At 37.3% G+C, this 26,550-nt stretch overlaps 1 protein-coding gene across 1 annotated transcript in view; it reads left to right on the top strand.

Moving 5' to 3' along the window:
• CSMD1 (CUB and Sushi multiple domains 1) overlaps positions 1-26,550 on the top strand; it is a gene marked incomplete at its 5' end in the record, with an annotated part of 865,314 nt that overhangs the window by 107,801 nt on the left and 730,963 nt on the right. Inside the window, one exon of the mRNA XM_018088901.3 lies at positions 12,495-12,607. Within this exon, the coding sequence (XP_017944390.2) occupies positions 12,495-12,607 (113 nt within the window). The remainder of the gene's footprint in view (positions 1-12,494; positions 12,608-26,550) is intronic.

Raw genomic sequence — 26,550 nt, 5'->3', positions numbered from 1 at the left:
CCCAAAATTTGTACAAAGGAGATGACAAGTGACATAATGAAGAAATATATGAGTATGTGATGCTTAATACAATAAGTGTAGAGTTAGCCCGAAGCAGTCACATAATTCTCAAACATTTCCAGAATTTATCATTATTTCATATTAGTAGCAGCAGCCACTTCTTTTAAGTGCCACTTGAAACCATCAAAACTAGTTATCTTCAAAAGACTTTTTTAAAAGTTAAATTTAGATAAAACGAACTTTATGACTCACTGAAATACCCACTAGATTTCTTTCTTATAAAGGACAAACAAGCCAAGCAGCAATTTTGACAGGAGGTATTCAAGTAATAAATGATACATACTGTACTAAACTTTGAGTATGATGGGTAGAAATAATAGACAGACTTCAAAGGTTTGCATAGAAAAGAAGAATGTCATAGCTCTTGGGAGTAAAAACATAGGAGCAGAAAGTTAATATAGTGAGCTTTGTGCAGATAGTCTAAAACTGTTAAAGCCTGGGCCCTTTAAAATAGAGTTGTAAGAACAATTAACTTCAGGGGAAAAAAAAAGCAAAGTCATAATGAGGTGACAGTGAAGGAAAATCCTTTCTTCAGTTCTGAAACAGGATACAGTATTTTATCAAGAGAAAAGTGTTGTAGAAATATATTTATACTATGTATAACATATAATAACACTGAGAAGACTTTTTAAGCTGAACAGGTACATAGTTTGGAAATACACAGAAGACAAAGGAAAGGTGTCACTTGATTGGTCCAAAAACATTGGTTATTCTTCCTTAAGCACAGTTTTTTGTCTTACAGCTCTAACAAACACTTCCAGTCAAATTCCAAACAAACTGGAGATCCCCAAAGTTTCATTTGCCAAAATGGATTGCTCAAAATAAGACAGTTCCACATTATTTGAACTTACTTTCGATCTGGCATACTTAAAAAAATCCATCCTATTCCCCTGACTCTGAATCTGTCTACAATTTGTAATGTACTTGAATTCATAGAATAATAGAATTATAGAATAGTTTGGGTTGGAGGGACCTTTAAAGGTCATCTAATCCAATCCCCCCTGCAATGAGCAGGAACATCTTCAACTCAGTCAGGTTTCTCAGAGCCTCAGTGTTTCCAGGGATGGGGCATCACCTCCCTGGGCAACCTGTTACAGTTTCAACATACTCAGAATAAAAATTTCTTCCTTATATCTATTCTAAATCTATCCTCTTTTAGTTTAAAACCATTTACCCCTTGCAACAGGCCTTACTAGAAAGTATGTCCACAGCTTTCTAATAAGCCCCTTTCAAGTGCTGAAAGGCCACAGTAAGGTTTCCCCAGAGCCTTTTCTTCTGCAGAATGAACAACTCCAACTTTCTCAGCCTTTCCTCAAAGGACAGATGTTCCCTCCCTGTGAATTCGAAGGAAATATTTGTTTGTAATTTTATCTTTACTTTGCAAATGGGAATCTAAGATACGGAAAAGTTAAGGCGTCTAACTTCTATTATTTTGGAGCCGATTAATTTACTGAGAACATAAATTTAGGTAAGTAAAATCAAGCTCAAAACTTGAAAAACTATATAAAAGCCAGCTTCAAAGTTTGGCTTGTGAAAAGAGAGATATAAAAAAATGTGTTTTTTTTTTAAACTTTGGTTGTTTTTAACTTTGTATTACTTTTTCTTTCCTTTTTTTTTTTTTTAAATCTGATCAGCAACATGTGGAAAAATTTCTTGTAAGAAAAGTTGAACAATAATTAGTGGAAAATGCTAGAATATAATATTTAATTTAATATTTTAATTAGATGTACTATTTTATTTAATTAATCCAAGAGGGTATATCTCTCAATAACATATGAAGAACAGTCAGATCACAGTTCCCTAAAAGGAATTAGTTCAGTCATTATTATGTTAGTATGTATTTTGAACTGAGCAATAAAAGAAGCTAGACTGTCTAGCCTGTGCAAAACAGATAATGGAAACTTGTAAAACCATGTTGGTATTCAAAATTTTGCCGTGTGTCATAGGCCATATTTGCAGCTTCCCACATTTAAAGAATAAAGTTCTGGGCATAAATATTTAGTCTTCCTTACAGAAGGAGCATTGAACCCTATGTAAACTGTTTGTTAAATACACTCATATCTGGACAATAACTTAGTTTTTTAGATACCTCTCTGTTGCTGCAAAGGACAAACATGTTGTTTGTACCAAAATCAGGTCTGTTTAAATATTTGCTAGCATATCTTCTTTTGCCTTGAGGCCTTTGCTTAAAGTGGTGCTACCAAAAAGGTTAGAGTAAATTTTTTTTTAAGCTGTTATCCAATTGGTAAAAATATTAAAAGAAAGTTTCAGAAATTGATAGATTTTCCCCCTTCAGGCAATTTTTGTGTGTTGCAGTGCTTCTAAGCCACTTGTTATCACTCCATTTACACTGACTTAGTTTCACTGGTTTTTGTGGAAGTGTCTTGATACTGTAATACAAAGTGAGCCTATAAAAGCTAGAGAGGTGGAAATGTGGGCGATTTTTCAGTTATTAGTGGCTGGCCTGCGAAGAGAAAAAGCGTCCTCTTCACAGACTTTTTCCCTCTCTAAATTCCATTAAGTAGAGCATAAAATACTATTTGTTTTTCTTTGATAGGGTTTTAAGGGTTTGGGAGTTTCAGTTTGTGGTTTATTTGGGGTCTTTTTGCCCCCAAATGAAGAGTTCTGCACATTTTTCATTCCCGAACAACTCAGAAGTGGGAGCACAAATATCATCTACAGCACTGTGGATGATGTATAACGGATTCATAAAACAAAGTTTCAAATAAAATTCATCCTCATTTATTTTGAAGTTGAAACAACTGTTTGTTATTGTAATTTTGTTCCCAACCTGATGTGGATCTCTCTCTAAAGCCTTCTGACATAGCAAATGCAAGCTAGCTTCACAACTGAAGTTATGTAAAATAATAGATCACTATATACACTGTGTGGGTTAATGAGACAGACCTACCAAAAAGATGACTGAACTTGATGTGACATCCATACATGAGAGTAACAGACATAAGCCATACAATGAAACTTAAAATAACTAATGCAAATGTTTTCTAAGATTATATCTTAAACTGTTTGACAAGACATGGTTGACAAAATCACTGAGAGATCTTTGTTTTCCTGACTCAATTTCTGATTATAGTCTGTTCATAGAATAATTAACCTGGAATATATGACCTTACATAATGTTTCATCTGCTTTTTCTTAAGCACAAAAAGTCATTAACTTTATAGTACGTGAAATAACTTACTCCTTTTAAAGGTAAAACACAGGTTTTACCCCTCTGGCAATAATGATTTATGGTATCACTTTGGGGGTTTGGCACTCTTTACAGCACTGCTTTATTTTTGTCCAGTTTTATCGAATAGTAGCTGACGTTTTCTTTCTATGCCATTTAGCACAGAGGCACATGAAACCATTTCTGTAACTGCATTTTGTGTACAATGGGTAGAAATAGCAAGAAAAAATGTCGTATTATAAGTTCTACCAGGAAAAGAAGGTACTTCTGCACAGTCATAGCACAGTGCTGTGGCCTACTGGTTCAGTAGTCACGAGTCTCAGTGACTGCCAGACATGGACTGGCTGTTTTCCTCTGCTGGAGCCTGGGACTGTGGGGAAGTGCTGCAATTTCCCATTAGGCAAGTGCTCTTCTTCTCAGCATGAATAACAACCCAACGAGGCCCATCCACTGGCACCCAGTGCTCTGGGAATTGCTTTATCTCCCATCTGCCACATGGTCCCACCATGCTGGAGCTGCCAGAGTCTGCTGGCTACCCACTCTTTGCCAGCAGCTGCACCCTCTGGAAGGCCTTTGCCCACCTCCCCGTCCTGGAACCTGCCACGTCTATGGTCCCACTCACAGCTGTGCACTGGTTTGGTGTTGGCCAACTTGTTTCATGTTTTCCTGATCTCTTGTGGGCTCACAGTAACTGTGGTCACAGGATAGTGCTTTGCAAAATCAGGGCTTCCTGCAGCAGATGTGAACCTTGCTGCTGTGGCTGTTCAGTGGCAACTAGAGAAACCAGCTGCTTTTCTGAAGGCCAAATACATCAAAAGCATTTAGCTTGCAGCTTCTTCTTAGTGACTGAACTTGAAGAGTTTTGGTCATAAGGAACCTTCTTTTATTGCTTTCATCCTTCCCCTACTAGGAAAATATTGATTTTATAATTCCTGCAATTATTTCTTAGTTAAGCTAAAGTCACCGGAGACACCAGGAAATTTTTACATGACCATACCATGGAAAAAATGTACATGTATTTATCTATATGAAAGGTTTGAATTAAAAAAGTTTATTTCTTGCCTATTCAGAACCGATTATACATTTGAGATAATAAATCCTAAATTGCAGAAGAAAGAACACCCAGGTAAGAGAGGAGCCTTCTTTCATAGTGAGTGAGTACTAGTGTGCCTCTAATGAGGTATGCACACTTGGACAGCCTCTAGTTAGTAGGAGGGAAGAGCACCATCAGTTATTGACCACCTGATGGACCAGGGAGCAGCTGAGAGGGTTGGAGGAGCTTCCTGGTGTGTAGGTGGGGACAGGTGGTGTAAGAGGCTTTATGGCCAGCTCATGGGAGGGCTCCAGTTAGTTTCCTGGGGAGGGGGGGGGCACAGACAGAACAGGGGTAGAAGTGCTGGGGTATTGCTGTGGGTCTATAACCTGAGAGAACATGAGATTGAGGAGTCAGGACCTGGAGAGCAGCACTGAAGAAGCCTTGGCATTTCTGGAGTAAGAAATATAAGAGCTAAGGGCCTTTTTTCATTACTTTGTTTTATTTTTCTTAGGAAAGAAAGCTGAGTAACACTTGTGAGGAGGTGCTGTTGTGTGTCTTGGGGCGACCCTGAATGTTCATACAGATTGAGAAATGAGATGCTGGAAAGCACTACCACTGAAAGGGACCTGGGGGCTCTTGTTGATGGCAAGTTGAATATGAGTCAGCAGTGCCCTGGCAGGCAGGAGTGCCAACTGTGTCCTGGAAGGTACTGGGGCAGCCTCACCTTGAGTGTTGTGTGTGGTTTTGGGCACTGCAATATAAGTATTAAGCTATAAGAGAGTGTCCAAAGAAAGGCAACAAAGACGGTGAAGGGCCTGGAATGGAAGCTGTATGAGGAGTGGCTGAGGTCACTTCGTCTGTTCAGCCTGAAGAAGAGGAGACTGAGGGAAGACCTTATCAAACTCTACAGATTCTTCATGAGGGAAAGAGGAGGGGCAGCCACTGATCTCTTCACTCTTGTGACCAGTGACAAGATCCAAGAGAAAGACCTGAAGTTGTGTCAGGGGAGGTTTAGGTTGGATATTAGAAAGAGGTTTTTCATCCAGAGGGTGATAGGGCACTGGAACAGGCTTCCCAGAGAAATCGTCACAGACCAAGCCTAAGAGAGTTCAAGAAGCATTTGGATGATACTCTCAGGCACATGGTTTGACTCTTGGGGATGGTTCTGTGCAGAGCTAAGGGTTGGACTTGATGGTCCTTGTGGGTCCCTTCCAACTTGGCATATTCTGTGATTCTTTATGATGGAGAGGTAGGGAAGCAAAGGGTAGCTCTTGTGTGGAGGACTGGGAGTGCTCTTGAACTGGGGCTCTGTCTGTTTTAGTGTTTCTTGTGCATTTTTTCTAAAGGAACAGTATTATCTTAAACTTGAGAAAACCCACCAAATTAGAGCCTCTGAATGAAAAACTTTACCTTGAACAATTTATTCTGTATGTCTTCCATTTTTCTGTGACTTAAAGAAAAAAGTTGACTCCAGGGGTGGTGGGATTAAATATAAACTACATATATATATATCTTTTTATAGAAAATCAGTTATAAATTATGGCTATTGTACTAATCTTATAGTATTTTCTTATTCCTTTATGTATGAGATAGTATCTCAGTCAGGTTTTAAATCTTCACTTCCTTTAAGCAACAGAATGGGTGTAAATTATTAAGATAAAGACTTCGACGGTTCCATGTGTGGTGGGTAAAAGCCTGGTTTGCCAGAATGGATGTGCTGGTCTCCTGGCTTAATCTACGATGAGGTGTCTTAACCTGTGGGTAACTCTTCTCATTGCTGACAACAAGTGACTTCATAAAAGGTCATGTTGTGGATATGTGTCCTCTAATCATGTTTGCTCTCATAGCACTGCTGCTGTTTTCTGCTGAATAACTGGAGTTACCACCTTTTTGTAAATTACTGCTGTAGCTCCTCTTCTATCTAGATACTCAGGTAGTTTAAACTGATTCTAATTGCTAATTACTAAGATAACATATTAATGATTTGACTTTTTAATGCATAAATTGAGGTGCACTTCAACAGATGATGCTTTTGAAGTGCTCTCTGTTCGTATCATCAAGGCTGTACTGGGTGCAGGTGCCAGGGCTCCAGCAGCAGTGGAGGCTGCAGGGGTGCTCTGTGAGGAGAGCCTGAGGCTGCCCTTTGCTGGACACAGGCAGCTCCAACCCACCCACTGCAGGGCGTGGCTGAGTCCACAGCCAAGGTGGGGGCACTTCAGGGAAGTACATGTAAGAAAGAAGAGAAAATACCACAGAGAGAAAGAGAGAACAAAAAATGAGAGAAACAGCTGTGAGACCTCCAAGGTGAGAGAAGAAGGGGGAGGAGGCACTGTAGGCACTGGAGCAGAGGTTCCCCTGCAACTCATGGAAGAGGCTACAATGGAGCAGGTGGAGGATGTTTCCTGAAGAAACCACAGCCTGTGGAAAGCCCACGCTGGAGCAGGGTAAAAGTGCAAAGAGGCAGGAGATGTAGAGCACCTGTGGATGGACCCCAGCCCCCGTTCCCCTGCTCTATCTAAGGGGAGAGGTGGACAAGGTGAGGATGGGGGAATGAAGTTGAGCCTGGGTAGAAAGGCGAGTAGGGGAAGGGTTTTGATTAATTTGTCTTTGTTTCTCAGTGTCCAAACAGATTTTAATTGGTAATAAAGTAATTTTCCCCAGGACAAGTCTGTTTGGCCCCTGACAATAATTAGTAAGTGATCTCCCTGTCTTTATCCTGACCCAGGAGCATTTCCATGCTGTTTCCTCCCCCCATCCAGTTGAAGAGGGCCAGAGAGACTGACTAGATGGAGGTCTGATTGATGTCCAAGGTCAACCTACCAAAAAGGCAATAATAGATAAATTAATAAAATCAAGAATAAATCTGTAGAGACATATCTTGATTACTTTTTCTTCAGATGCCCAATAGCCTATACATATCACTCACTGTTGGTGATATCAGGGGCCTGAAATACAGAAGGGGTTTGCTTGCTTTTTACTGACAGTTTGATTTTAGAATAATTTCCCACTAAGGCCAGTGTGAAATACCACATTTTGAACAGTTTTGGTGAGTTGTACTTAGTATTCAGCTTCTGTGATGCAGTGAGGTATTTCCAGAGAACGACAATAGATAGCCTAAAGCTTTAGTCCTACAGGGTACATTTTGGCTTGCCTTGCTTTCTGATCTGCAACTGATGAGGTATCACCTGCAACTAACTCTGTGTTTTCCTATGTTAACGTGATTTTGATACAGAAAAAGCTTATGGATTTCCTCTACATTAAATGACAATTTTAAGAACAGTATGTGAACCCTGAGAAGATATGACATGGATGGCAGACTGCTCTTTGATGTTTCCTGTAGCAGATAATGACCTATATCCCTTCATGGTAAAATGGCAGAAAGGTTAGGTTTTTTCCTTATGCAGATTTTGAGAGAGGGAAAAAAAAATCTCAGATTTTTGTAATTTACGCATGGCTTGCCCAAAATTGCTTGTAGGATAATTCATTGAAACTTAGCCTTATAATTATCTCATTATTAATAACATTGATCCCTTTGGTTAATAGTTTTTGCAAGAGACAACTGATAGCTAATTTCAGGCAAGAATGTTTTGTGTTAGCCAAAAAGACTCTAGTTACTTCTGAGAATGTTAGTGTGTGTATACATCAGACACAACTGTAAACACGTTTAACAGATCCGATTATCCTTCTAATTTTAATAATGTGTCTTTGTAGATTTCATGGGCCTGATTTAAAACAAAAAAAAAATCAGACCTCATGGATTCAGGGTCCTCCTTCCCTCTACATTTTTGAGGGTTTTTTAGCCCTTAAATTTCAGAAGAAAATTCATTAACGCTTGAAAAAATGTTGTGCCATGCGGTAATCTGAACACATCACTGTACTATAGGCAGCTGTAGAAATAAATAAACAAGTTAATATAACAGTGAAAATGTTTATATTTTTCCTTTTCAACTGCCCATTTGTTTTTGGCAATTGTGAAATCGGTACATACTCTTGTTAAAGGGTCTGATCATATGATGCTCTTTGTGCTGGATAGCTGTTTCTGATGGAGCTGCTTTGGAAACCTTAATTTGACTACTTTGATCATGAACGCAGTGCAAAATATTTATTAAAAAAAATAAAATCTAGTGACTCTGGGAACACGAATGTTCTCATTGTAAGGGAGAGGAGCAAAGCTTCCTGTGTCAAGGTTGTCTTCAAAAGCCCTACAAAGATAAGATTGTAGGCCTATCAGACTTTTTGTGAGCAGTTAGGACTTTGTAAATATTCATAACTACACCTACATTCACTAAAGGTACAATCCCTAATAAACTTATGCAAAACTTATTCTTAGGTTGATCTGATTATATTTCTCTATTTCTTTGGAAACTGCAGAGTGTTCTTGCTTTTCTTATGGTAGCTGCTTGTGATGGGGACTGTGCCCATGCCATCCTTATTGGCCATGGATTTATTGAATAACTTGGTTTAGGAGGGTTATTTAATCTTACTACCTGCTGGCATTGGAGCCAAATCTGAAGATAGATCTTACTGTTCAGGGCATTATTGAGTTTCTACTGTCACCAAGGATGAAGATGCCAGGTCTGCTCTGGGCACCAGTTCGAATATATCACCACCATCATGGTAGTGAGTTTTTCTAATACAAAGGTGTGTTTCTTATATTTCACCTTGTCTGTTGCTTTCCATCCTCTTTACACTTAGAAGAAGCCAGAATTTTTTTATGTGTCACTCCAATCGGTAGCTGAAGGTAACAGTAATCCCTACCCTTTAAAGGTAACTTGCCATCTTTTAAGGACTCAAGAAATCTATTCCTTCAGCCTCTTATGCATCATTTGCAACAGACTCCTAACAATATTTCCAACCCCCTACAGCTCTTGTCACACTGTTTAGTACTCGGAAGGCTGACAATGTGCTCTCACAAGTAGAGAGTGGAGAAATCCTCAGTGGAGCTAGATGGATCTATTACTATGCTATTGAAAAAAAGCCTTGTGTATTTATAGACCTTATCAGTAGAAATGGCTGATCTGTGAAATTACAATGAAGAGAATGAAATATGTGGTGATTCGGTTTTGTTTTTTTCCCCTCAAATAGAGTATAAACTCAGTACTAATGTACCACTGTGTTTTCTATTACAAGTTCTGTTTCTTCTGTACAGACAAGCCAAATATATTCCATCTGTGCTTTAAAAGTATTTTAGCGTGTGCGTTTTGTGCAGATTAATGCTGCTGAAAGTTAAGGAAGCAGCAATATTTTAAGCTTAAAGTATCACCATATGCTCTGTATGAAGAAGTGCAAGTTTATCAAATGACAATTTTATTAGCACAGGGACTTGAAATGATTCTGCTTTTTAGCACACACACTTGTCTGTCTAAACAGTTCCCTTTCTGGTTGCAGTAAAGGCCTGCACATTAATTACCAAGATGCATTTTCACAGTAAAGCAGCATATGAAGGTGCATGATTTTTCTGTATGATGAAGTAAGTGTACAAAACACATTATGATTCATGAGCTATAACCGCTTAGCAAAAACATGTGTTTGGGGGAGTGTGTGTATGTGTTGAAAATGACTTAGTAGGTTTAGCAGTGTTTTAATTCTGGAAATGTCTGTAGGATAACATGATAGATTTTCATCTATCGTCTAGGTTTTGTTTGCACTCAATTTTATGGCGCTGGATCTCACTGAATTTATCAGAATACTATAAAAAGATGCTTTCAGAAATATTTCAGGCAACAAGGCTACTGTAGAGGCACCTAGGTAGTCTGATGAATGACTGAAATATGGATTTTTTTCTATTCAAGACTTTTCCATAAGCTTTTTTTGTATTACTGCAGTATAAAGACCTTGATAAAATACACTTCAGGTTGATACACTTGAAATTTCCCCACATACTTGTCTTTTCTTATGTCTGCAGAACCTTTAAGTTCACTGACTTAAGATATAAAAGAATATATTTGTCTTCCTTTAATGTGAATTGCAGTGTCAACCTAAAGAATGATCTTGTAGTATTTCAAGGAGGATGCTATAGAAACTATTTTACTTGGTAACCTAAGAATCCGTATTGTAGGAGTGATACCTATTATTACAAAATCAAAACATGTTTTTCTAGAACTCATAACAAGAACTCAGGATGTCCAGTCACTGTTGAGATAAGTTAATTTATACAAACCAAATCTAAACCAAGTGGAGAAAACACTGATCAGGAGGTAGCTAAAGCTTTGTAGTTCTGATAAAACTTTTTTTGTCTTTTTATTGTGGGGTCTTTTTTAGGTCTCTTATGTAATATGAAGTGTTGAAGCTAGCTGCTTCTGTCTGTGTCTCAAGCTGATTTTCTTTCCTTCCCCTACAATGCATGCTAGTTTCCTGTATTTTAGCAAGAAATGTTAGATCCTGGAAATACTGTAATGCTATAAAAAAAAAATAAATCCCAAAACAACCACCCCTTAAAACAAGAACTCTTTGAATCTCTTCTCAAGGAAGAGACATGTAAGTAAGATCAGAAAATGCATATCCTAAATTAATAATGAACTGTCTTACAGTACACTCCAGATGTAGGGCAGAAGTGATAACTACTCTATGTTATTAAATGGAACAAGAGGCACATTTCCCTAAAAACTGCAATGTCTAGTGAAGGTGAGAGAACATACAAGTGTCTGAACATAGGATGTGGCAAGCCTTATAATAGTTCTGCAGTTTGAAGACTGAGGGGAAAATCAACCTGGTTATTTCTGGAATTGGAGGAAATGAGGTGGAAAAGGAGTATTAGGCTGACAAGCACACAGAAGGTAAAAAGATTAGAGCAAACAGCTAATTATCACATGGGAGACAAGGTTGTTTAAAAAGAAAGGAAGAAATTGCAAAAAGCTTTTCGCTGACTTATGTTGCCTTGACTGTATGGCTTCATCTGTATTTAAAGCTCTCCTCACTTTGATCTCTGACTCATCTATTTGTTTGCCAAAGCTCAAAATTGGAAGGAGGTGGGGAACCACCTGACTGGTGTAATTTAAGCATGGAGTTCCTCTAATGTGTTTTTTATATATGAAAGTGGTCTCAAACAAACCTAATTTTGCAAAGAAGGTCTAGTTCAGTGACACTTGTTGTACTTGTATGTTGTTTACAGTTATTTACAGATGCCAACTAATGATCTATAGCTAAATCATACAATAAATTTCAAGGGCAAGATTTTTTTTTAAAGGCATGGATTGTGTTATCCATCCAAATTAAGAAAAAAAAAATTCAAAGCATTTTTGGTGGGGTTTTTGTGTTTATTTATTTGGGGAGTTTTGTGATCTGTTTCAATGTCCAAGAAGCTCTTTCAGGCTGAAATTTGAGCAAAAGCTGATTTTCTGTGGGGGTTGTCCTATGCATACTCAATAACATATTCCTATTGCAAAATACAGAAATTAACTAGTGATGTAGGCTACAAGTATAGTTTTGTGTTTCTGAGATAGTAATGGTGTCCTGCATCTTACTCATGAAAAATTAATTATTTAAAAAACCTCAACATCTCAGTAGTATCAGCCAGGGCTAACAAACTGTGTTTAGTGATGTTACAGTAAAGGATCTAAACTCTTTGCTTCAATCTATTTTATCCTCAAAATTAATTAAAATATGGGGAAATTGTATAATCAATACTGTAGTTATAACTTATCCAAAATTCTGTTTTGTGTATAAAAGTAAGATTGCTAATAAGATGGGAAATATAAGGTAGTTTTTCTGAAGCTCTTAAATGGAAGTGTGGTGGTTTTATTTGTTTGTTTGTTTTCCAGTCAGTTAATGTTTATCACATTGAATGTATAAGCTCAATGGTTTTTCTAAAGCAGCACCTGGAGGATAGACAGGATAGTCTAAACTGTGTCAAATTGTACAAGGTATCTTTGTGAGTCAAGGTCTGGGTATCTACTTCTGGGTGTCCTAAATTTACCTGTCTTCATCATAAAATTAATCCTAATAATTTTTTTCCCCAGTAGGTACAAACAGATCTTTCTTTCAGTGTTCTCTGTTGGAGAGTGTATAGATGTGTTAACATAGGAGCGTTAAAAAGCTCAAGGACATGTTTGAAATTTTGCAGTGAATGTTTAGAGGTGCATCAGAGTAAAGAGTGAAATGCATTAGCAGTTCAAATGTAGAAACATGATGTTTATCATAATGCTCATTGTACATACTGATTGCTTTATTTTTAAAAGTTATAGTAATTTGTGCCTTGTTATTGCACAGGTTATCTGGATTTCAGCTTCCATCACCTATTGTGAGCACAGGATCTATCCTCACCCTCTGTTTCACCACAGATTTTGCTGTCAGTGCTCAAGGCTTCAAAGCTATCTATGAAGGTAAGAACACTTTTCCTACCAGGTCTTCATTCTACTTGATACACATTGTTAATGTTGAAGTGCGATGTTTCAATTTTGTTTGGGATTTCAATAATCAGTGGATATTGTATTACTTTGGGGTGGTTGTTTTTTTTTTTTTTTCATAGCACACTTAAATTTTACAATATAAGTGCCATAATCTTGATTTTAAATTTCATTTACTCTGATACTTCAATTTCTGCTGTAATTCCTAATTAAATTTGTCAGGTTTCCAAAGCTGGATTCAGAGATGACTACATTTAAATAGTTCTCTTATTATTTCCCAAATTATTTCTTTTGACAACTTCTTTAGGCAATGCCTAACTTAAGGGGTATAATGATAAAAATGAGAAAAGAAATAGATACTAACTGGTCTTGAAAATTAATCACTAATCTTCTTGTGAAAAATTAGAAGACAACAACAAAAATATAAGTATATATAAACAAAATTTAAAAAATCAGTTGAATCTTACTTTGTGGAAGGTGTTAGACTGCAGTGATGACTCAGTTCTTGGTAAGAATCAGGCCAAGCATTTCATGTGTTCTTGTGTCTACTAAGAACTAAGCTCATTACACTGGGCTGATGCTTTTTGTACAGCTCGAAGTATTAAGAAATGGTTTTAAGAGATCTGCAACCTTTGGCAAAGTCAACAGATATAGTTATTAAGTCAGTTGCTTGTTGGATAATGAGGGTCTTCAGAATATTACTGCAGGATTTCTTTCAAACCGAGTATGTAGTGGTGTTTTGAATTTTTGTGTCTTTGGGTTTTTTTAGTACTGTCTTTTTTTATTCACAGAAAGTGCAGGGCTTTAAGTACTAGAAGTTGCGGAAGGCTCAGTTTCAGATTACTTCCAAAATACCAAGTCTTTTTGTTTATGGTTTCATAGATATAATCCTAGGTTGAAAATGTTTATTCTGAAAAAGTTGCCTACAATAATTTAAGTGCCTGAAATACTTTTATTTATGCAGTTGATGTGGAACTGAATCTATAAGGTAGCATGGTTTGATTGTAGCTATTTATTAGGAATAGCATTTACAAGTTTGTAAATCTATTACATTGGTCACCACTCTAAGGAAAGTCACAGTAACTTAGAGACCGCAGGTTGCTTCAAATGCTTGGTGAATTTTTGATCATGTTTCTCCTGGAGCTCCTGACAGACCCTTGAAACTTTATCTCCCTTTTTGACGGTGCTGAAGTCCGCTCCATATTGATGCATATCTTTCTTTCATATCTGATAAATGTTTTGAAATTATAGCATTTTTTAAAGTATCTTTGGAATTTAATATCCATATTGAGGTGGTTACCTAAGTGTGAAAGACAGAGGCATAGGAGGTGTCATGACTAACAAACTTTTTTGTTTTGAGCTTTTTCTGTTGGGTATCAGTACCTCACAGTATGTCTCTCTGCGGTAGCTATTCCTCCCTTCCTCTGTCCCCCAGAGTTCCTGGGGGGACACCTGGTAAATCAGCTTATCAGTCTTTTTTTTTAACTCAAATAAGGGCTATGCAGAAAGATAGAAAATTTCATTTTAATAGTCTTTATAGGCTTTATTAGGTAAGTTGAAAAAGAACATCAGAAATCATGAACACACCAGGAACTGGTTTTGTTCCCTCAGTAGGAAGTTGCTTTCTATGTACCTGTATCGCTCTCTTCTAGCAGATGTATGCAATAACATATTTCATCCTTTTATGCATTCTGAGCAGTTTGTTTTTCATATTGAAAAAGGCAGTGAAAAAGGCTAAAGGACGTCTCTTGACTGTCAGCTTAGGAACACATGCACAGAGCCACAGGCTGTAATATAATGACACTTCCTGCTGGCCTACTTTCTTGTAAAAACCCCAGCAGGAAGAGCTGTAATTAACATTGACAGAGAGCACCACTCCCTGGTTAAACAACACTGCCCCCTTTCAGATTTAGGGCTGTAAACCTGGCATTTTCAATGAACTTTAAATCGACTTCAAAATATGACATCCAGCTCTCGAAAAATTGGTGAAAGTCACTCAAGTGACAATGTCTCAGTGCATAGACAGGCAGTGTGGACTGAGGGTTCAGGAAGAAATTGCAGCAGTGAGGGGTTAGGCTTTTTTTGTGAAGGCTTGGCTTGATTTCTGCTGTAATAGCCAGTTGAGTTGCCCCATAGTTCAAGAACTCCTGAAACTGTTCCCTAAACCACCTGTATTAAATAGTGACACCTTCTGGCCCCTGTGTTATATGTGATTTTGTGAATAGGCAGGTGTTCAGTTCCTCTAGGACAGAGGAATATACAGACCAGTCAGTATATGTCTTTATAATCACTCTGCCAGCTACCCATCCCTAAACTAGTGTAAAAGTATCTCCTTATCCCTGGTTTTGACTAGCTATTTCATTCTTAAGTGGATTGCTGTTCAGTTGAAAGCAAGAGCACTGAAGTACTACTGACTGTTGTCAGTTGAGAGTTTGGGACTCTGTGGGCTCATAATGCAGAGCTTGAGAAATGTGGTTTCAAATATCTTAACTGGAGAGAAGTTTTATTTACATGTCAGCTGGTAAGGACAGTACGCTCAAAAAATAAAATCTGGGGGTCTTTAATGGTGCCTGCAGGAATGAATTGTAACAGAATTTTTTGTATAGAAGCAGAAAAATCCATCACATTCAGAAGTTAAAGAATTCTAACAGACTGAGAGCAGGAAAGAAAACATAAATGTTTTCATCATTATGTAAAGGTGTGAAAAAAAACATTCTGTAATTGTACTAATTGTCTATGGTAGCAAATGAAGTAAGTCTGAAAAATTCAAATAATGGGACTTATGAAGGGAACTAATTTGTATATACTTTCCATATTCTGGGGGGCTGTTAAAGCAGTTGTTTAGGATTTTTTTTTTTTTTTAATTCTTGTGACAGGCCACTTTTTCTTCTGAATAGGAAAATGTCATCTAATTAGGATTCTTCCGTTCCATAAAATGGAAAAAATTAAATTGATTAGTGTCTTTAAAGTTATTTTTTCTATAGAAAGTTGGGGTTTTTTTAAATGTGATCATGTGGGGTAAAAGCTGGCATTTCAACAACGACTCCTATCTCTCAAAAGACTTAATGCTGTGTTAGATTCTGTGCAGTGCTGAGCCTGTGCTTTTCAGAGCAAAGGGGAGGCTGTTGTGAGGTTTCACCCATTTTGTCTCCAGGGTACTCTCTTCAGCTCTCTGGCGAAAGGGGGTAGGGCACTGAACTAGAGAAGAAGGCGTGTGAGCCACGTCAATGCCCACTGAACGGCCTCTGAAGTTACACCCATAGGTGGTATCCCTAACAGAGAGAACACTACATCCCTTTCCTTGGACTGAGATTCTGATCTATGCATTTTGCAGAATATATTCTTCATTTATGACCTCGCTTCCTGTGCACCAATGACATAATTGGATCCTTTGTGTTCTTGCAATATAGCAATAAGTTAAGAGCGGAGCAAATAAAACCGCATTATGGTGCTGTAAACCCTTGCAGATTGTTCGTGCTTATGTGATTTAGCCTGCTGTAACCTATATACCATGTGAATATTAACATTAACTAAATCAGATCTTTGTGGCAGAGAGTTTTAACAAGACACTGATGTAGTTGTGCAGTTACTGATTTCTTGGGCTGAAATGTGAGTTTCTTTACTATGTCATTACTTCACCAGATTTATATGTCCATTTCTGAGATTCTCTAGTATTTTTAACTGATGATACTTTCATCTTTCTCAGTGATTATATCAGCACTCTAAATTCTAGAACTGATGGGAGCTTGAATTATTAATTTCTGGAAAAAAAATGCTGTGGAATTTTCAAACACATGGCTATATGAGTGAAAACAACTATGAAATTCAGTAGTAAGTTCAGTTCATAGCATTTGTCAACTTAATCTGCTAAATGATTTATTGACCATTACCATCACTGGGTATATAAATATAAGTTTCAAGCAATGGAATTAGTGACTTAGGGGATAGGATATCTTTCTGTAATTTTTATAATTGCAGTGGTTTATATCATAGAAAATATGTTTAACCTTTGCAGGGCCTCCACATGGAGAATAACAAACTACTTGGACTTGTACGATTTTGCTTGATTCCCTGTTAAAATCAGTTTAATTCTTGCTTTCTATAATGAGGTTAACAAACCATTTTTTAAAAAGATGCTTTGAGGACTACGTAAAGAATTTAAAAAATCAGCATTACTTTATCACTGTAGAAGTTTTCTTTGGAAAGTCAGAAGTATTTCTCCCGTACAGAACACTTGCATATATTTGGCAAGAGACAAATACTCTTTAAATTACACCAGTATCTGAACTGTTATGCGTGTGTATAATTAATTTGAGTAATGCATGTTAGAAGTGTTATATGATCTTTCTTCTATCAAAGTAGCATGGCCTGCCATTCAGGGACTCATGAAAAAATAGTGAATGTAGAAAACTCAATTCATGGTACATTCCTGATTATCAATGTAAAATGAAACATCACGGGCGTCAGCTTACATTTTGATATACTAATGTCTGCTACTAAATATTAAACTGCCCTCTAAAGTTAACAATCCTTGAAGTTAACAATCCTTGATTCATTTTAAGCTATCTCATTTTTTGGGGGGTGTAGTTTTTATGTGTGTGGATGTTTTGTTGGTTTTTTTTTCTAATCATATTTTGTATTATAGAATTGCTAGATGATGTTTAAATAGCAAACCAGATGTACTGGACTTGATGTTAGTACCTTTCCTTGACCTCTGTTCTACAGCAGCAGGTTTTCTTTGCCAAAGGAAGAGTTCTTGAACATCCCTCTATCCTCTGCCCTCCAGCCACACTTCCTTTTTTCTTTTGTTCTTTGATTTCTCAAAGCTTTCCACTCACATCCAGCATTAACATTTATACTGTCAGTCACCTCATCCTGCCTGATGCATCTTCCCTGAAGCTTCTTTTTAAATCCCTTTCAGCATCAACAGCAGAAAGCAGTGATACACTTCCACAGTGTAGTCTTTGAAGAAATTTTCTTTTTTCCCCCTCCTGCTGCTGTTGTTCTTCCTGAGTATCTGTTATTTGGTGTGGTTTCCTTTTTTTATATTGTTTTATGGTTCAGTACTTTCAGCTATTTAAAACAAACAAAAAAAATGAAACATTTCCCCAACAAACTTGAAAACATTAATCTCTTGTATAAGTTTGCCACGGTAATTTTCCTGAGACCGTGATTTTTCCAGTCAACATGGATCCAGTCAAGATAACAGACCTCTGGACTCAAGCTAATGTTTCTTGGTTTGTGGTTTTTTTCCCATCCCTGAAGTACCAAAGTACCTTACCTGCACTCTTTTAAGAGTAAAAATTTGTTTGTACTGGATCAGCACTTGAACACTGCTTCCTACATGTTGTTCATGAGTCTAGTTAATGACTGTGTAGTTCTACCAACAAATTGCAATACTACGGTGAGAGTAGTTACTCTCTGGGAATGGGTGTGTGCAAAACAAACTGAATAATCTGAGGAAAATATTTCAAGTTTGCAATAGGAAGCTAAATTGGCAAGGAAATATTGACTTTATGCAACTTGTATTCATAATGATCCCCTACTATTCAGTGTGAGATGAGTAGTCTACTGAATCTTCAGCCAGTTAATCTCTATGGTTTAGTCATAGGTGCTCTTTTATCTATTAGATAGTATTTAATTTTCATAGAATCACAGAATGGTTTGAATTGGAAGCAGCCTTAAGGGCTATCCAGCTCCAAATGCCCCCACTGCCATGGGCAGGGAACTTTCCACCAGAAGATTCAATCACTGGAACAGTTTTGATGGGAAAAACTTTGATTGTTCCAGTGATCTGAAACTGTGAATATGACTTGTGAACATTAGTGGATTAGTATATTCAGCTCTGAAAAGGTCCAAAAGGTTATAAAGAATATCTGATGATGAAATTGAAAACTATGCATTTTGTGCTATATTCTGTTGCATGGGTTTTAGGAAGGATTCAGTTTATTGCTCATGAACCTATAACTATTCTCTGTTTTGCTGTGATTTTTGGAGAAAGAAGCAGTGCAAATTTTATCAGTTTCATCCTTTTAAACTGCCTTTTTCTTAACTTTTCTTTGGTAAGAAAACTTAACTAACATTAATGTTATAGGGAGTGCTGGTATTCTGGTGCATTGACAGCTTCATCTGTTAATAGACTAATATACTTCTTTTTCTATTTTTAGTACAATACTTCTTGCTTGGTGAATGTGTGTTTTAAGGTTGCTTAAAAAATCATTGGCAAAGGTATCAGGAAAAAACAGATTTAATATAAAAGCAACAGCAGGACAAAGTTCGTGGGCAGGGTTCACTCTATTACTTACTTGTACTACTTGAGAGTTTGCTATCTCTGAGAGGCGTCCCAGCTCAGAGGGAGATGCTGGTTGCAGTCCACTGCAGTCTAGGAGAGCTCAGGGGATCTCATTCTGGACCACTATTTATAGGGCTGCAAGAGTGGGCTTTAGTCCTAATAATCTTTCATCCCGGCTGCACTTCGGTTTGGCAACTTTGTTTGAAAATTTGAGAAAAAAAATATTATTCCACTTTGGTGTTTACTTAGGAAAAAAGTTTCCAAGGCTGTTCGTTAAGAAGTGATGAGCTTGTTAGGCAACACTAATTCCTAGGAACAGACAGTGTTTCTGACAAGCTCAAAAGGAGCTTAACCCAGGTGCAGGTAAGGCTGAGGCCTGATGAGTATTTCTCAGACCCTAGTGTGGCCAGGGGGAGGGGTGGGATGCACCATCACGCAGTTTTGGTTGTCTGTTCTTTTCAAGCTGAGATGTTTGTTAAACCTTTTAGCAATGTTATGTGTAGCAATGAAGTAAACCAAAAGCTTTATAGAGTGGAAGCACAGACTGAAATGGGACCTTTTAAGGCTGAGATTTGTAGTTGCACCTCTTTGGAATGGCAGTAATTGTTTCCTGACAAAGGTATAAATTTCCTTTGTCAACTGCAGTCCTTAAAAAGAAAAAAAAACTTTTCATTTCTTTAGCAAATTTTCTTTAAAATAACATTTTTTTTTGAATGATACAATCTAAATGACTGTTAATGATGCTATACAGGAAAGAAATCACAATGCAGTTTAAAAAAAACCCCATGACATTTCATGTGTCAGAACATGCTATAAAGAGTAGCAAAATCTCAGGGCAGAAGAGGTCTGGCAGTACTGTGAGACTATTCTGTAAATGTCTGATAGTAAATCTAGAATATCAGTGACGTACAGATCAAAAAAGTTTAACAATGACAGCTAAATAAACTTATTTTTAATCCTACATGTATTCAGAAAACTTATGACAAACATAATGGTGGTTTTGTGGCGATAGATAGGTAATCTACTTTTGCTCTGAAGTGTATGAATGAATCTTCATCAGTTAAAAAAGAAACGAAATTCCTTTTGTTTAAATGCTCTATTTCAGCAATATTCAAAGGACCAAGAGTCAGAAATCAGGAAAGCTTTTTTCTTAAACTATCCAAAGGCAGAAATTTCCTAATTAGAATTTTCATAATTAGAAATTCTTTCCTAGGGAAAAAAGGCATTGTACTGAAAGTTGTGATGGAATACCCCTTACTTGAATTGTCAGAAAAGTAAAATTAAATGCTGAAGGTCTCATTATGAGCCCATGAATTTTGCATCTAAAGAAAAAATAATTTTGAAGAGCTTTGACCATTATGTTAGTCAAATTATAAACTATGTCAGCTGTGTTCTGCTTTCCAGCTTATATCCTAGCTAGGTCATTCCAGCACAATCCTTAATGGAAAGACATCCTTCATGTGGCTAGTAGCCCTTAGAAAAGGAATTACATGTCTTAAGATAAGTTCATGGAACTGTCTTTTTGACTGCCTGTGATTCTGGGAGGGATTATTTTATGCCTTCTAGTGACTTATTGATCCATATAAGAACTACTGTGGTCTCTGTCCTTGGTGCACAAATCAGTCACAAACAGTGTCAAGGGTTAATACCTTGTAATCATTTCGTGGACTAGCAACCTCCCTCCGCAAAATTCTCCTGCTGCTCTTTGAGATCACAAACCCAACAGGAGAATGTTTTGGTAAAAGTAGGCTTCCTAGGGGAAAGAATGCAGGAGTTAGTCCTCTCTGCTACTATGTGGTGCCAGTTCTAAACCAGAACAGCATGTAAAACTATAATGTGGTTGTAGAAGTGGAAAGTTAGTGTTGTAATAGGACTGTTTCTCTTTCTTCGTAGCCTAAATAACTTAATACAGTGATTTTATGTCTCTGCTGTTGAGTATTAAAATACTGGAGAATCTAATCTATATCCTAGAAGATCATCATCCCAACTGTGCTGATATTAATATCCTATTTCATGATCTTTCTTATCTGCCTTCATTGCTGTGTGTTTGTATGGGTGCTATTAACACTGCAAGAGTATTTTGAAATGTCAAGATTCTCTAAGTGCAGTCAGTGATTCAGACTGATCTGAATCAGTATTAACATTATTGTTGTGGTTTAATCCCAGTAGGCAGCTAAGCACCACACCACTACTTGCTCACTGGCCCCCAAAATGGGATGGGAGAGAGAATAGGAAGGGCAAAAGTGAGAACACTTGTGGGTTGAGATAAAGATAGTTCAATAGTTAAAGCAAAAGCTGCACATGCAAACAAAGCAGCATAAGGATTTAATTCGCTTTTTCCCATGGGCAGACAGATGTTCAGCTGTCTCCATGAAAGGAGAGCTCCATCACACATAATGGTTACTGGGGAAGACAAAGGCCATCACTCCAAATATCTCTGAGCTATGGCAGCCCTAGCCAAACTCCACTCCTGACCATTTTATTGCTGAGTATAACATCCTATGGTATAGAATATACCTTTGGTCCGTTGGGGTCAGCTGCCCCAGTTTTGTTCCCTCCCAACTCCTTGTGCACTCCCAGCCTGCTTGTTGACAGGACAGAAAAGGCTTTGACACTATGTAGGCTCTGCTCAGCAATTCCTGAAAAACAGTGTTATCAACACTGTTTTCATCACAAATCCAAAATATATCCCCATACTAGGTACTATGAAGAAATTTAATTCCGTCACAGCTGGAACCAGTACAGATGTGTAGCACGATATAAAAATCTTGCAAACCAATAGATAGCTTGTAGATAGCTTTAAAAAAAAAAAAAAAACCAAAACAACAAAACAACAACAAACCAAAATAACCAAAACCAAGCGAAATCCCACTTACTAAATAGAAAAAGATTAACTTTTCTTCATTGTTCAAAATGTTCCAGTTCTTCTACCTGGACTTCAATTTTTTTAAGTTAAAATAAATTCTCTTGGTGCAGCAAAAGTTTGAGGAAAAAAACAAGGTCAAAATTTCAGCAATTCTGAAATTGTGTTAGATCTTTTTTCCCTTTTTTTTAAATTCATCTGCATAAGGAATTTATGGAACACAACTCCAAGTGCTTTTCTGAAACAAGACATGCAATGTGACTCAATAGAGTTGACATTTTTGTTTATTCCATTTTACAGCCAACTGGGATTTGGGGGAATAACTTTGTTTGTTCATAGCCTTACAGATTTGCTGAAGTTACAATTTTAGCTAAGTAACCTGTGTCCTTCCCTGCCCCCACTCTAAATTTATTACAAACAGCAACTGATGCTGAATATCAAGATGCATGTAGTTAAAAAAGGAGTCTATTTTCCATTCAAACCTCCTTTTGCCTGAACTTCATTTCTGGAATTAGTATATTCCTCTTTACCAGTGTAGAAATTAAAATATTGCCAGTGTCTTGTGCATGTTGTCAAATTAGTCAGGGGAGATTTTTGATGCATTTATCCCCAGGCTTCTATTTGTTTGAAGAGTTAAATTCTACTTCCTTTTCTAGTTATTGGATATATTCAGTAGTGTTAACTTACCTTCAGAAGGGCCTCAGATGAAATGTAGCTGACACTTACTTAGATTTTAATGAATCTGACTATGACTTGCTTCATTTCTGGTCTTATTTGTAAAGCAAGTTATTTTTTCCTTTGGCCGGTACAAATCAGGGAAATTTGTATTGGGCTTTTCAACTCTCAGATGACAAAAGTGCATTTTCAGACATGCTGGTTCTGCTTTGTAGTAGTTTTTGTATTGCTTACATGTTTTGGTTATCTATTGTCCTTAATTTAAGGTAGTATCTCTTTTTATTATGAAAACTGTATTTATGCGTTTACAAAAAAGTCTCTGCAGCTTACTAAAAGTTACTGCTGATAACTGCTTTGTATTTATTACAAATCTGCTTGCAATGGCAAAAATGACTTTGGGCTTTTATGTCTTTTCTTGTAAAAATAGAAGAAAATAGAAAAAATTTCTATTTCATCTGGAATCATTGTTTGCAGATTTTTGTTTCTTTAAACTGGTGAAAGGTGTAGTTCTGATCCAGGGTTGATTCAATATTTCTGGAATAAAACCTGTGGGTTATTGGGATAGAAAATAGAAAGTTGGATATGCTATGTTACTGTAGCCGGCAGCTGTTTTCCTGATTAATTAAAGGTTGCATAATTTGCTGTGTTAGATGGATACTTAGCATATAAATATAGTCACATACCTTGCTTTTCATCTTCTGTTGTTGAACTAAACCATTAATAATTGTACTTTGAATTACTTTGTTATTCATATCCTTCCCATATATTGGAGGTTTCATTTGCATAACTTTTCATGTTTTTCTTCTGCAGTTGGGACAATAAGGCAGATATATGGAAGTTTGCAACAAAATATTAGACAAGCATGTCTAAATTTTAACTAAGACATTGATCTTGCTTAGTAAGGAATCAAGTAGCTTGTTAAGTCACTCACCTGTTTAATTGCGAAGAAAGGGAGTAGGTTGATTGTAGTACACATAATGTTGACACTGCATTTTAACTGAAACTTTTGAGAACTGTTCAAATCTCTCACATTATCTTCACCTTGTGCATTTTAGAATTCCATGTTTTTGTACAATGCTATTGGACCGCTGTGTATTGCCTATCTAAATACTATTTATTCACCCAAGTAATCTCATTAACTTCATTAGGTATGTGTGTTGCTATGAGTCTGTAAAAACCACTTTGAGTACTTGCTAACTCTGTATTTTGTATTTGCATCCTTTAACACTTTGAAATCTTTCATCTTGTATATGCTGTAAGACTTCCTAGAATATTTACTGAATTATTCATGCATGATGTACTTTCAAGAAATCTTGCCTTAAGGTTCTTTGAAGCTGGCTTGTTAGATTGACCTGAAAAGGGCCATAGGAGGAATGGAAGGTCACACAATCTCCTTGACTTTATTAGATCTGTGCCTTTCTTACACTTGCTTAACAAGACAAGGCACATGTGTGGTGTCAGTGAACTGTAAACCTGAAGTAACAAGAATTTTAAAACAGCAGTTTTCGATGCACAAAATCTTATTTATGGGGAAAGAGGCAGAACGTTCTCTGTGTGTGTATTATGTAAGCCTGGAATTGTTAATCAGGCTTGAAGTCTAATCATTATTAGTCCAGATTAAATTTTTACAGAAAAGGAAAAAAAGAATAAGAATGCAGTTAAAATAGTTGCACACCCACTTCTTGGTTCCTACTATTTTTCCTAGTATTATGCTTGTCTTTCCCCTGCTTTTCTGGGTGCAGTAGTTATTGTTTTCTTCTTCCTCACTTTAGGATGCTCTTGAGGTTACTCTTACTTAAGACAATTTTATATGTTTGCTCTTTCTTACATAGTCTGCAGTTCCATATCTTATCCATATTTACTTAATATGGTGTCCCATGCATGTTAGCTACTCCTACTTTGTCTAGGTCTACATTTCTGTAGTTGGCTATGGGTGAGTTGTTCATAACTGTGAGTTCTCTAGTGCCAAGCTTTTGGCTCATCACTTATTGTTCCTATGCATGTATTTCCCTGGATCACATCCTGTATCGCTGCTTCTCAAAGTCTCAAACCAGGCCCATGTTTCTTTTAACTGTGTCATTGTGCCAACTGAAAAATATTTCATTCTGCAAAGAGTAACTCTTTGCTACAGCTGTCCTTATAAAATTATGGTTGTACCACCATAAAAAAGGAAAAACAAGGAAACCAAATTAGCCTTAGATAACCTATCAGTTAGAGAAATTTCTATCACAACTAAATCAAGCAAAGCAAAGCTGCAGGCAAGTTTGGAGATCTTCATGCAGAGTGAGCCTAACTGTAGCAAACCTTGGTCCTGAGGCCTTGCAAGCCCCTTACAGAGCTTATGGTCTGTTACTGAGGATGGCAGTACCAGATTACAGGGCTTCACCATTGCAGAACATGGCATACATAAAAGTTACTTCTCCTGATACAACTTTAGTTTCCAAAATTGCCTGGTTTGATCAAAGCTTCCATTAGAACTCTCCAGAGAACTGTTGGCTGTGAAATCTTTGCCTGTTCAATGTACTACTGGGCAGCTAGGGTGGACTGTGCTTGACTAGCTCCCTGAATTTGTGACAGAGCTAGTCATAAATGATTATAATCATTAAATAATTCAGAAGCCAATTGTCATTAGAAGTCTGTGTTAACATGAGGGAAATAATCTCAAAGCAGAGGTGTCTGTCTGCCTCCTTTGACTTTCCAATGGAATCTGAAGGACTAACTTAGCTGTCTACAAGTTGAGCATTTTAATCACAGAGTAGTTTAGGTTGGAAGGAACCTTAAAGATCATCTAGTTCCAACCCACTGCAATGAGTAAGGACATTTTTTACTAGATCAGATTGCTGAAAGCCTTGTCAAACCTTACCTTGAATGCTTCAAATGATGGGACATCCACAACTTCCCTAAGCAAACCTATTCCAGTGTCTCACTGTAATCACTGTAAAAGCTGTTCTTTCAACTGGGGTCTCATGAGAGAGGGGAGAATTACCTGCCTCAAACCTGCTGGCCAAATGCTTTTGACACAACTCAGGATATGGCTGGCCTTCTGGCCTGAAAGTGTGTATTGCCTGCTCACGTCCATTTTTTCATTCACTGCTCTTCCTAGATCCTTCTACACAGGGATGCTCTCAATCCATTCATTCCTTAGCACATGTTGATATTGGTGAGTGCCCTAACCTAGTTGTAGGACCTTGCACTTGACCTTGTTGAGTTTAATGACGTTTCCATGGGCCTATTTGTCAAGCCTGACAAGATCATTCTGGATGACATCCCTTCTCTCAAGTGTATGAACTGCTCCTGTCAGCTGCTTAACTGCTGAGGCTGCACTTGATCACACTGTGTGTCCTTAATAAAAGGATTGATCAGAACTGGTCCCAGTATGGACCCCTGAGCGACACCTATTCATGTGTTTTTGAACACTGAGCTGTTGACTGCACTCTTTGGATGTAGTTATCCAGCCAAGTTCTTCTCCATCAGGTCCATCAAGTCTATTCATCAAACCCATATCTTTTCAATTTAGAAACAAGGAAGTTTTGGGAGACTATATCAAAGATCTTGTAGAAGTATTACAATGAGGTTTGGAAACTTAAAAGATGAGGGAAGAACACTTACTAGTGAACACAGAGACAAAAAAGTCATTGAGTAGCTCAGCTTTCTCCATGTCATCAAGATCAAGAATTTCTTCATGGAAAGGGTTGTTATACATTGGAATGGACTGCCCAGGGATGTGAAGTCCTACTGGAGGTGTTCAAGAATCTGCTGGATGTAACACAGTGCCATGGTCTGGTTGAAAAGGCACTAATTGATTAAAGGTTGGAGTTAATGATCTTAGAGGTCTTTTCCAACCTAAATGATTCTGCGATTTATTCTGTGCAATTTGCAATTTCTTGTCTTCCTTTTCTGACTAGGGTACCTGCAGTTGTTCTTATTCTTCACATTTCTTGCCAAATTGAACTCTATCTGTGCCTTCCTTAGCTTTCTTGATCCCATCCCTGCATTCCCCGGTTGCACGCCTATGTTATTTCCAGGATGTGTGTCTCTGCTTCTTAATCTAAGCTTTAGATCATGTGCCCTGCTTTACAGAAAGCCACC

The sequence above is a fragment of the Manacus vitellinus genome, unplaced genomic scaffold (assembly GCF_001715985.3).
Source record: "Manacus vitellinus isolate BGI_N305 unplaced genomic scaffold, ASM171598v3 scaffold_11_pilon, whole genome shotgun sequence".
Lineage (NCBI taxonomy): Eukaryota > Metazoa > Chordata > Aves > Passeriformes > Pipridae > Manacus > Manacus vitellinus.
The sequence above is the reverse complement of the archived record's forward strand: the minus strand, read 5'-3'. Positions and strand labels throughout refer to the sequence as shown.